This window comes from Capricornis sumatraensis, chromosome 2, assembly GCF_032405125.1.
Source record: "Capricornis sumatraensis isolate serow.1 chromosome 2, serow.2, whole genome shotgun sequence".
NCBI lineage: Eukaryota > Metazoa > Chordata > Mammalia > Artiodactyla > Bovidae > Capricornis > Capricornis sumatraensis.
Window position 1 is genome coordinate 564,101 of NC_091070.1, and position 13,153 is coordinate 577,253.

Here is a 13,153-nt window from a genome sequence, read left to right on the forward strand (position 1 = left end):
CCAATTCCCAATTCTCACTTATTTAAAATGGAAGCATGTCATCACCATGAATGAAAAGCCAGTATCACTGGCTGTAAATAGGGAGTAACTATTTCAGGGCAGTGAAAACACAGCACAGACAGCAAGTTCTAGCCAGATACCCTTGTCTGAGGTCTGTGTTTTTCTAGTCAGAAAGAGAGATTAGTAAAATGAGAAATAAGTTAAAGGCCATTGGCATCAAATCAAGACTGTCTTCTTGATGTAATCACAAATGAAACCTAGCTCCAAATGGACTGCCTTTCATTACACTATTTGATGTAATTAAATGACTCTCCATGTATCACCTAGACTTACCTCCTGTTCCCCCGGGAACAGAAGATCCCCCCGGCCTTTGGGAAATCCCACTCCAATTCAAGGATCAATGATTTGGTCCCTTGGGAGTATGACACCAACACCTAAGAAAATGTGTTTCCGGCTCAAGGCTGGAGGCAGTGTACGTTGGCTCTCCACATTTCAGCAATTTCAGTGCAGAATTTTAGTGTTTGGCAGGCACACTTCACGGTTTGTGGTTTGAGGTTTTGAGAGTTTCTTTGCTTCATTAAAAGTGGGGCTTTTTCTGTGTTTTTGCTTTGCTTTGCTGTTCGTTGCTTCCGGATTTGGGGGTGTGTGTATGAGCAGGAAGGGAGTGAAATGTCTTGGCTAACTTTAACTGGATCTGTTTGTGACGTGCATGCCTCTACGGCCTCTCCCAGCTGTGCGCGGGTTGGCACAGGCCCACACAGTTGGATCTCAGACTCGATCCTCAGATTCAGTCAAGGCCTCCGTAGTGGCCTCATTCGGAGGGCTCGCACCCCATCACAGGGTTTCCTTCCTAGCTGTGAACTCCAGGTGTGTGTGGCTTCCCAACCTCCTCGCTGAGAACAGCGGCAACATATCCATTCCAGCGGTGGATGGCTGACTTCTGAGAGTATGAATGTCAGACTGCCTGACTCTGTCGGCCTCTGCGCCTACAGAGAGCCCCTTAAATGTCCTGAGTCTATGTCACACAGGGAGGTTCTGACAGAGCCAAAGACAGAATCGAGATGATGACAACGTCACTTTTTGTTTTTGTAAAGAGGTTCTTCCCAGGTGGTGCAGTGGTTAAGAATCCACCTGCCCACGCAGGAGGTCCAAGAGACGTGGGTTTGATTACTGGGTTGGGAAGATCCCCTGGAGAAGGAAATTGCAACCCTCTCTAGTGTTCTTGCCTGGAAGCGTCCACGGACAGCGGAACCTGGCGGGGTACAGCCCGTGGGGTCATAAAGGGCGTGAGGTGGTGAGATTGGAGAGTCCCAGTTCTTACAAAGTCAAAGATGAAGCAGCTCACACTGCGTGAAAATGGGCTCGCTGAGTCTTGAGGCCTTACACAAGCCAGGCTCTCCGCCGCCGCTGCGCTCAGTCCTCCCGAGCCCCGTCTAAGGGTAAGAGGCCCACACGGCAGGATGCCACGGACGCAGGCCCACAAGACAACAGGCTGAGCGGGGAGCCCCATTCCAGCACCGAGTACCAGCAAGCCTGGTGGAAGGCCATTCCTAGGGGGAACAATCCTATTTCCAAGCTTACGCCTCTGTCACTCTTCCCAGCCTTGGCAGAGACTTGACTTTCTCCCGGATGCCCTGTCCTTCCCAGCCCTGTCATGCACGGACCTGCTTTCCCTACCTGTCCATCTCTCAGGGCAGGAGGGAGGGCTGCACCCAGAGCCCTGTCCACCATCTGACTCCTCCTCAACATGCTTCCTCCTGTGACCCCAACCATCCGCCCACTGTGTGTACGCTTAGTCGCTCAGCTGTGTGACTCTGCGACCCTATGGATTGTAGCCCGCCAGGCTCCTCTGTCTGTGGGATTCTCCAGGCAAGAACACTGGAGCGGGCTGCCACATCCCCCCCCAGGGCATCCTCCCCACCCTGGGATCGAACCCGACTCTCCTGTGCCTCCTGCATCAGCCGCCTGTGAACCCTCTCGCGTCGCTGCCTCATCAGGGGAGCCCCGCCCACCCACTTCATTCGGCGTTTTCAACCCCTGATTTCCACCTTTCCTTCCTACTCTATCTGGCATCATCGCTACCTCTGAAAAGTTGCCATTGTTTCCAAACTTCGACTTGTTCTTACTTACCATCCTCTGCCCTAATGGCTGCACGTTAGAGTTGCACATTGCAAAATTGGTTCTACATTATAATCAATTGGGAGCTTATAAAAGAATAATAGTAAAGTCCAGGCTTCAGAGCAACTAACGCACACTTCCCAGGGATGGAAATGCATATATATATATTTTAAGTATGCCAGCTGACTCCAGTGTGCAGCCAAGCCTGGGAAGGGCTGTCTCGCTCGGCCCCGTCAGCTCCGGCTGCTGGTCTCCAGCCCGGGCTCCCAGGTGAGCAGTTCAGGGCTGGCTGCACTGCCCTCTCAACCAGGTTGTCGCCCAGCTGCCCGTCTCCAAACCCTGCCTGAGCCGCCTGGGCTAGTCAGCGATCACCCAAGCTGTCCCACGGCATCTATTTTCTACAGTGACTGTTCCAAACTGTTTCCACTATCCTTAAATCCCAAATCCATCTCATCCCATCTCCCCGGCCCCTCAGCACAGGGCTGGACTGTCTGAATTGTCTGTCGGAAATTTTTGCTACATGTGTGCACGATTGTATAGTTTTTAGCTATTTACAGGCGGGATCAGCTCACAGAGCCTATTCCTGCTTTACTGAGATTATATCCACAATTAGCGAGCCTTTTTATACCTACTCTTTATTTTTAAAAATTTATTTATTTTTAATTGAAAGATAACTGCTTTATGGAATTTTGCTGTCTTCTGCCAAACGTCAACATGAATCGGCCACAGTGTGCCTACTCTTTAGAGGCATGCTTCCTGCTCTCTCTCTCATTCACTTAACAAACATTCACTGAAAGCCTCTGTTGGGCTCAGCCAATGTGAGATGCCAGGGATGCTGAGATGAGAGGACCGAGATGCCCTCAGGTCCACAAGCTGGTCCAGGCCTGCCTCTAGCCCCACTCCCCTCTGCCTGCCACCGTGAAAGACGTGTCACCTCCTCCCATCAAAGGCGACCCTCGCAGACAGCTCAGGCTCCAAACCCCGTCCACTCTCAGAGAGATTTTCTTCATTGGTTCTCCAACCTCTCCTCCGTCCGAGGCCAGTGGCGGCCGGGAGGAGATACCCCACGTCCGTGGTCAGGGGCGGCCGGCAGAAGCCACCTCATGCCCGAGGCCAGGGGCAGTGACCCTGAGGAGCCACCCCGAGCCCGAGGCCAGAGCCGGCGGCCGGGAGGAGCCACCCGAGGAGCGGTGGCTGCGCAGCCACGGGAGGGCCCAGGGGAGCCATCCCACGTTGAAGGTCAGGAAGGGCGGCAGTGAGGAGATACCCCTCACCCAAGGTAAGGAGCGGCGGCTGTGCTTGGCTGGAGCAGCCGTGAAGAGATACCCCACGCCAAGGTAAGAGAAACCCAAGTAAGATGGTAGGTGTCGCAAGAGGGCAGACACACTGAAACCATACTCACAGAAAACTAGTCAATCTAATCACAGTAGGACCACAGCCTTGTCTAACTCAGTGAAACCAAGCCATGCCTGCGGGGCAACCCAAGACGGGTGGGTCATGGTGGAGAGGTCTGACAGAATGTGGTCCTCTGGAGAAGGGAATGGCAAGCCTCTTCAGTATTCTTGCCTTGAGAACCCCGAAAAGGCAAAATGATAGGATACCAAAAAAGGAACTCCCCAGGTCATTAGGTGCCCAATACGCTACTGGAGATCAGTGGGGAACTAACTCCAGAAACAATGAAGGGATGGAGCCAAAGCAAAAACAATACCCAGTTGTGGGTGTGACTGGTGATTGCAATATTGCATAGGAACCTGGAATGTCAGGTCCATGAATCAAGGCAAATTGGAAGTGGTCAAACAAGAGATGGCAAGGGTGAATGTCGACATTCACGAACTAAATCAGCGAACTAAAATGGACTGGAATGGGTGAATTTAACTCAGATGACCATTATATCTACTACTGCGGGCAGGAATCCCTCAGAAGAAATGGAGTAGCCATCATGGTCAATAAAAGAGTCTGAAATGCAGTATTTGGATGCAATCTCAAAAACAACAGAATGATTTCTGTTCGTCTCCAAGGCAAACCATTCAATATCACAGTAATCCAAGTCCATGCCCCAACCAGTAACACTGAAGAAGCTGAAGTTGAACAGTTTTATGAAGACTTACAAGACCTTTTAGAACTAACACCCAAAAAAGATGTCCTTTTCATTATAGGGGTCTGGAATGCAAAAGTAGGAAGTCAAGAAACACCTGGAGTAACAGGCAAATTTGGCCTTGGAATGTGGAATGAAGCAGGGCAAAGGCTAATAGAGTTTTGCCAAGAAAATGCACTGGTCATAGCAAACATCCTCTTCCAACAACACAAGAGAAGACTCTACACATGGACATCACCAGATGGTCGACACCAAAATCAGATTGATTATATTCTCTGCAGCCAAAATGGAGAAGCTCTATATAGTCAACAAAAACAAGACCAGGAGCTGACTGTGGCTCAGATCATGAACTCCTTATTATCTAATTCAGACTTAAATTGAAGAAAACAGGGAAAACCGCTAGACCATTCAGGTATGACCTAAATCAAATCCCTTATGATTATACAGTGGAAGTGAGAAATAGATTTAAGGGCCTAGATCTGATAGACAGAGTGCCTGATGAACTACAGAATGAGGTTCGTGACACTGTACAGGAGACAGGGATCAAGACCATCCCCATGGAAAAGAAATGCAAAAAAGCAAAATGGCTGTCTGGGGAGGCCTTACAAATAGCTGTGAAAAGAAGAGAAGCAAAAAGCAAAGGAGAAAAGGAAAAATATAAGCATCTGAATGCAGAGTTCCAGAGAATAGCAAGAAGAGATAAGAAAGCCTTCTTCAGTGGTCAATGCAAAGAAATAGAGAAAAACAACAGAATGGGAAAGACTAGAGATCTCTTCAAGAAAATTAGAGATACCAAGGGAACATTTCATGCAAAGATGGGCTCGATAAAGGACAGAAATGGTCTGGACCTAACAGAAGCAGAAGATATTAAGAAGAGTGGCAAGAATACACGGAAGAACTGTACAAAAAAGAGCTTCACGACCCAGATAATCATGATGATGTGATCACTAATCTAGAGCCAGACATCCTGGAATGTGAAGTCAAGTGGGCCTTAGAAAGCATCACTATGAACAAAGCTAGTGGAGGTGATGGAATTCCAGTTGAGCTGCTTCAAATCCTGAGAGATGATGCTGTGAAAGGGCTGCATTCAATATGCCAGCAAATTTGGAAAACTCAGCAGTGGCCACAGGACTGGAAAAGGTCAGTTTTCATTCCAATTCCAAAGAAAGGCAATGCCAAAGAATGCTCAAACTACCACACAATTGCACTCATCTCACATGCTAGTAAAGTAATGCTCAAAATTCTCCAAGCCAGGCTTCAGCAATATGTGAACTGTGGACTCCCTAATGTTCAAGCTGGTTTTAGAAAAGGCAGAGGAACCAGAGATCAAATTGCTAACATCTGCTGGATCATGGAAAAAGCAAGAGAGTTCCAGAAAAACATCTATTTCTGCTTTATTGACTATGCCAAAGCCTTTGTGTGGATCACAATAAACTGTGGAAAATTCTGAAAGAGATGGGAATACCAGACCACTTGACCTGCCCTTTGAGAAATCTGTATGCAGGTCAGGAAGCAGCAGTTAGAACTGGACATTGAACAACAGACTGGTTCCAAATAGGAAAAGGAGGAGTCCGTCAAGGCTGTATATTGTCACCCTGCTTATTTAACTTCTATGCAGAGTACATCATGAGAAACGCTGGACTGGAAGAAACACAAGCTGGAATCAAGATTGCCGGGAGAAATATCAATCACCTCAGATATGCAGATGACACCACCCTTATGGCAGAAAGTGAAGAGGAACTAAAAAGCCTCTTGATGAAAGTGAAAGAGGAGAGTGAAAAAGTTGGCTTAAAGCTCAACATTCAGAAAACGAAGATCATGGCATCCGGTCCCATCACTTCATGGGAAATAGATGGGGAAACAGTAGAAACAGTGGCTGACTTTATTTTTTTGGGCTGCAAAATCACTGCAGATGGTGACTGCAGCCATGAAACTAAAAGACGCTTACTTCTTGGAAGAAAAGTTATGAGCAACCTAGATAGTATATTCAAAAGCAGAGACATTACTTTGCTGACTAAGGTCCGTCTAGTCAAGGCTATGGTTTTTCCAGTGGTCATGTATGGATGTGAGAGTTGGACTGTGAAGAAGGCTGAGCGCCGAAGAATTGATGCTTTTGAACTGTGGTGTTGGAGAAGACTCTTGAGAGTCCCTTGGACTGCAAGGAGATCCAGCCTGTCCATACTAAAGGAGATCAGCCCTGGGATTTCTTTGGAAGGAATGATGCTAAAGCTGAAACTCCAATACTTTGGCCACTTCATGCGAAGAGTTGACTCATTGGAAAAGACTCTGATGCTGGGAGGGATTGGGGGCAGGAGAAGGGGACGACCGAGGATGAGATGGCTGGATGGCATCACCGACTCGATGGACGTGAGTCGGAGTGAACTCCGGGAGTTTGTGATGGACAGGGAGGCCTGGCGTGCTGCGATTCATGGGATCGCAAAGAGTCGGACACGACTGAGCGACTGAACTAAACTGAACTGAACTGATCCTCTCCTCCATGAACATCACACCACCATGCAAACATGTTCCAGCACTTTTCATCTTAAAATACAACTGAATAGAAAATTAACAATAGAAATATCATAGTCATAATTGCTGTAAGCAATGTCTACCAAAAGATGCTAAAATCAGTGGGCAGAGGTTTAAAGAGAAACTGGGTATTTGCATAGTCTAAAAGGGTCTCACTCGCCTTCCCAATATTTATTAATTACAACGGGAAAAGAACGACTTCAGAGGAATCTGGCAAACACCACCCTTAACCCCGTGTTCAAGGGTGGCACCACAAGCAATAATAAGATGAAGTTCTTGTACCCCTGATTGCGCTTCCTTGGTGGCTCAGATGGTAAAGAATCTGTCAGCAATGCAGGAAACTCAAGTCCAATCCCTGGGTACCCCTGATATGATGAATTGACACAGCATGTTCCATCTTGGTGGGACTCTTGCCAAAAATGTGCAACAGCAATTCAACTATAAAGAAAACATCAGATAAATCCAAACGGAAGGTCATACTGCAAAAGTAAGTAACCAGTAGTTTTCAAAACAGTCAAGGTCATGAAAGGCAAGAAAAGACTAAAGAGTCCCATGGACAGCAAGGAGATCCAGCCAGTCCATCCTAAAGGAAATCAGTCCTGAATGTTCATTGGAAGGACCAATTCTGAAGCTGAAACTCCAATACTTTGGCCACTTGATGCGAAGAACTGACTCACTGGAAAAGACCCTGATGCTGGGAAAGACTGAAGGTGGGAGGAAAAGTGGATGACAGAGGATGAGATGGCTGGATGGCATCACTGACTTAATGGACATGAGCTTGAGTAAACTCCGGGAGTTGGTGGTGGACAGGGAGGCTTGGCGTGCTATTGTCCATGGGGTCGCAGAGAGCCGGACACGGCTGAGCGACTGAACTGAACTGACCAGAGTGGAGACTAATGGGTCAGGGTTAGTGTAGGAAAGTGGACTGGCTTCTGGCCCACTGACATTTAAATCTCACACAATCTCCCTATATCATGGCAGTCCCTTCTTATTTTAATCCCTTTTCAATCATTAACAAACATGGAAACCATTTTTATGAAAGAAGTGAAATCTGTAGTGTCTATAGTGTATTCAGCAATATTGTACCAATGTTGATTTCTCAGTTTTGATGACTGGATTATAGTATGCAACATATTAACCTCAGGAAAACCTAGGCGGAGGATATGTGGAAACTTTGTAATATATTTACTTTTTTGCAAAGAAGTGACAGTGAAAGTCGCTCAGTAGTGTCCGACTCTTTGTGACCCCATGGACTATACAGTCCGTGGAATTCTCCAGGCCAGAACACTGGAGTGCTGTTCCATTCTCCAGGGGACCTTCCACCCCAGGGATTGAGCCCAGGTGTCCTGCACTGCAGGCCCCCGAGAATAACTGGCGTGGGCAGCCTATCCCTTCTCCAGTGGATCTTCCTGACAAGTGATCTGCAATGATCTGCAATGATCTGAAACTAAAAAGTAAAAAAAACACAGATGAACTCCCTGGGTGCCTCCAGCTAGGGCCTTCCTTCCTTATTCCCTTCAGAAGCAGATTCCTGGAGAAACACGTTCGTCCGCAGTTTCTGCTCCTTTTCCTCCCACCTGCTTTACCAAAACTGCATAGGAAATTGTCACCAGTGGCACTCAAGGGGCACATTTATGAAATCTTCCCCAGATTTTGTCTTATGTGACCGCTCAGGGCATGGAACCCACGTGACCACTTCCTCCTTCTTGAAACACCTTGGCTTCCAAGATAGAAAACTTTCCGGATTTTTCTTCTGCACTTCCGACTCGCCCTTTTCAACGTCATTGTTGAAATTCCTAGACTTCAGTCCTGGGCTCCTCTTCTCTTCCCTTCACATTCTCTCCCCCTTAATCTTATTGATGCCTCTGGCCTCAAATACCATCTATAGGCCAGTGATTCCTAAATTCCTACCTCTGCCCTAGACCTCTCTGCAGAGATCCAGACTCATACAGACACATAGCTACATACTACAGGCACTGAATGTCTCAAAATTAAACTTTTTTAAAATTAGAATTCTTTCTTTTTTAAATTGTGGTAAAATGCACCTGACATAAAATTTACATTCTAACTACTTTAGGCGTACAGTTCAGTTGCATTAAGTTCGTCCACACTGTCGTGTGACCATCCCTACCACCCGTCTCCAGAACTCTTTTCATCTTACAAGACTGAAGCTCTGTACCCATCCAACAGTAACGTCCTACTCCTCTCACACCTGCCTGTAACCCCTAGTCCACTTCCTGTCTCAGTACTTCAGATAAGCACAGTCATACAGAATTTGTTCTTTTGTGGCTGGCTTACTTCACTTAGCATAATATCTTCAGGGTTCATACATGTTGTAGCGTGTGTCAGAATTTCCTTATTTTTCATTCAGTTCAGTTCAGTTCAGTCACTCAGCCGTGTCTGACTCCTTGTGATCCCATGAATCCCAGCACGCCAGGCCTCCCTGTCCATCACCAACTCCCGGAGTTCACTCAGACTCATGTCTATCGAATCGGTGATGCCATCCAGCCATCTCATCCTGGGTCGTCCCCTTCTCCTCCTGCCCCCAATCCCTCCCAGCATCAGAGTCTTTTCCAATGAGTCAACTCTTTGCATGAGGTGGCCAAAGTACTGGAGTTTCAGCTTTAGCATCAGTCCTTCCAATGAACACCCAGGACTGATCTTAACTAATTTTTCTTTGCAGTATGGTTGCTTTCTAAATTAAACTCAGTATCCCTCTGTGCTGTGCCCTTCCTTCAGTTCACCCCTTCATTACACAGTGCCACCTTTCTCTCCCATCCACGCAGTTGCACCTGCTAGAAACTTTGGTGTCATTTCAGACATCCCTTCTACCCTCGTCAATGAAATCAACCCTCCATGAAGTCTAAGATATGCATCTGGACGCCTTCCCCTTCTTTTCCCTATCTATAGCACCGGCTGTCACCTTGCACCCTGACTACTGTGATAACTTCCTAACTGGTCTCCCTGTATCCCTCCTGCTCCCTCCAGCCCACTCTCCAAATACGAACCGCACAGTTCCTTGTGGAAATACTTCGTCAACTCCATCATTCCCCCTTTTGACTTCACATAGGAAAAACTCCCAAACTATTAATAGGCTTGCCACGGACTTAACCACCAAGTCTCTTTCTGCCTCCCTCACCCCATCTCCTGCTCACCCTGTTAAGGGAGCCCCATCTGCGTTCTCTCAAGCTCTAGAACACAAATGCTCCTTGCAAGTCTCAGAGCTTGCATTTGCATCTTCCTTCGAATCCTCTCCCCGCAGCGATTCCCTTCTGCAATCGTCAGGGTAGGCTGGCTTCTGCTTTGGTAGCAAACAACCCCATCATCTCAATAGGTGGTGCCTGAAAAGATTTCCTCATTGCTCACATCTCAGTCTGATGGAGGTCAGGACGGCTCTTCTTCACATGGAGACGCGGGTTCGGGGCTGGTCTAAACTGTGGAATGCCCACAATTCAGATGCTGTGTAAAGAGAACAGAGCGTGGATGACTATAGATGGGGCCAGGCCTGGAATGGCACATCACACCTGCCCACACCCCACTGGCAGGATCATAGGCACATGACCCCAGCCTAGCTGCAAAGGGAAAAATGCATTTTTCCTGTGTGTCCAGGAAGAGGAAATGAGATTGGTGAGCATCAGGCCAGGCTCTGCCACATCCTGGTTAAAATCTACTCATCTTTAAAGAATCAGTTTAAAAGATACTTCCTTATACAGGCCTCCAAGCTCCAAGCTCCTCTAACTTAAATAGGTCCCCCCAGTGTACCCTATTGTGGCACGCTACAGTTTTCCTTTATAGCATGATTGAGTTGGGAAGTTTACACCCCTCTATGTGGGTATTCCGTGCTCCTTTCCATTCTGAGACTCTCTGCTCCATAAGAGCAGAGACTGCATCTGCCTGGCTCCCCTTGCGTCTCTAGCCTCCATCACAGAACTTGGTTTGTAATTGGCATAAAAGTTGCTGAGTGAACAAATGAACACTTGCACACAGTCATTTCCTGGCTCCAAAGAGCATACTACTTGTGGAAGAGAAAGACGAGTAAGTAGACAGTCCCGGTTTAGTGGGAGGAGTGTTCCATGCAGGTGAGCCCAGGAGCTGAGGGAGCCACCCGAACGAGCCCCTGTGGCGTCTTGGCTTCTTCCGGTGGCACTTTAAGCCAGGAGTCTGCAAACTATGGCCTGCAGGCAAATCTGATTTCCTATTTTTTTTTTAATGGCCCAAGAGCCAAGAATTATTTTTATATTTTTGGATGTTTGAAAAGAATTAAAAGAATATATAATCATGTGAAAATTGTGTTAGATTTAATTAGTGTCCATAAAGTTTTATTGGAACACAGTCACATCCACTAGTGTGCTTGTTTATGCTGCTTTCACACTGAAAGAGCAGAGATGAACAGCTGTGAAAGAGACTGCGCCAGCAAAGCCCAACATAACCACCTACCACCTGGCTCTTCATAGAAAAAGTTTGCTGGCCTCCCCCTAACCCAATCCTGCTTGGTTTAAACGTCCACTTTTATGTGAACCCTATCTAGGTGTCCATCTTTAATTCCCTCCTTTTCCCATTCTCACGCCCACGGCCGGAAATCCTGGTAAGCTCTAACCTTGCCGCAGTATTCTTGCTGTGCCACATTTCTCCTCCTCCCTCAGGCTGTCTTCTCACTACGACCGAAGCTAACATCCAAGAGAAGAGCTCTGACATCACAGGTAGTCTTTGGGGCTCCTCATCCTGTCCTAAACAAAATGTGCACTGCCTAGTATTGTAGTCAAGATTCTCCCTTATTGTGCCAAGGCTTATCTTTTCAACTATGTTCCTAACATCATATCTCCACCCAGCATTAGCAATCATAACTCACCCTTGTCTTCTCTACTTCCAAGCCTAGCTCACAGTTACTATCTCTGTATGAAATATCTGCAGCTGGTGCTTCTATTTCATCCATCCTTTAAGTCGGTTATCTCAAGTGCCTCAGTGCCCTAAAACCCTTCCTCAGTTCCTCTACTGAGAACAATTATTGGCATCTGTGCAATTCTCTAGGGTTGTATAACTGTTTTATTTCAAATCCTGCTTTAAAGTTTCCTGTGTATACACAAAGATTGTTTCTCATGTTCTACTGAAAGCTGCTAAGGGACAGGATTTATATTCTATCTTATTAATTTACGTAGTCATTTGGTGCCTGAAAAGAAAAAGTATTAGTTGCTCAGTCGTGTTGGGGACTCTGTGCAACCCCACGGCTGTGGCCCGCCAGATTCCTCTGTCCACGGCATTCCCATGCAGGAATACTGGAGTGGGTTGCCATGCTCTTCTCCCAGGGGATCCTGCTGACCCAGGGAATGAACCCAGGTCTCTTGCATAGCAGACAGATTCTTTACCGTCTGAACCAGTACAAAATGAAAATGTTTATCCACTGCAAAAGTCCTCAAGGAGAGCTGGGATTGTGAATTTTTGAAATGTCTAAGAACTACCTGTACTCAAGCACGAACTCCACTTTACTTTGTTCAGAACTTACTAGGACGAGCAACATCCTTTAGAGACACACCGTGGCCCAGCGGGCGCAAACCTTGGAATGCTTGAGGCCTTGAGGTTCGAACACCTGCAAACACGTGCGAGAGAAGCGCTTTCTTCCAGGCTCCTCCTCTGTCCATGGTGATTGGCGGACCAAACTGTCCAATCAGCCCTCCCCGCCTCTTTCAGCAACAGCCAATCACAGGCCCCGAGCGCCTCCAGACTACTAGTCTGTTTACTAACAGATCGGGGCTGGGGGATAAGGGGCGTGGCCGTCCTGGGAATGTCGGGGACGGGAAGGCTCCGACTGCGCGTGCGCAGCAGCGCGGGTGGGCGGAGCAAAAGCCGGCCTCACCAATCGGATCGCACGCGCTCCTCCCTCGCCTGCCGCCCGCGAGCAACAACAGTTCCAGCCGCGGGGCGGGGCCGCTCGCCTCGCGTCAGACGGCGCTGCCCAACGGGGCCCGGCGCTGGCGGCGGCGCGCGCCCCGCGCCCAATCGGCGACGGCGACTCGCAAGGCCGCCGACCCTGCTGGCTGTGGGCGGGGCGGCTCCGGGGGAGGCGGGGAGCGGGGCGGAGTGGCTGCGCGGTGCTAGCGGCGCCCGCCGAGGGGAGGCGGCGGGAGCGGGAAAGCGGCCGCGCCCCGGCTCCGGGGGCCGCGGCGGGAGCTGAGGCGCCGGGCGTCCCGGCGCAGCCCGCGCGCTCGGGCGAGGGGAAGATGGAGGAGAAGGGCGGCAGCGGCGGGGACGCCGGCGGAGAGCAGCTCCGCGTCGTCAAGCACGAGCTGCGGACGGGTGAGCGGCCCGCCCCCTGCCGGCCGGGCCCGGCGCGGGGCGGCGCGGGGCGGGGCGGGGGGCCCGGGCGGGGGTCCGGGGGGCCCGGGGCTTCCGGGCAGGCGCGGCGCGCCGGCCTGG

At 49.0% G+C, this 13,153-nt stretch overlaps 1 protein-coding gene across 1 annotated transcript in view; it reads left to right on the forward strand.

Moving 5' to 3' along the window:
• Positions 1-12,957: 12,957 nt before the first annotated feature.
• RPS6KA5 (ribosomal protein S6 kinase A5) overlaps positions 12,958-13,153 on the forward strand; it is a 181,832-nt gene continuing 181,636 nt past the window's right edge. Inside the window, exon 1 of the mRNA XM_068966566.1 lies at positions 12,958-13,033. Within this exon, the coding sequence (XP_068822667.1) occupies positions 12,958-13,033 (76 nt within the window). The remainder of the gene's footprint in view (positions 13,034-13,153) is intronic.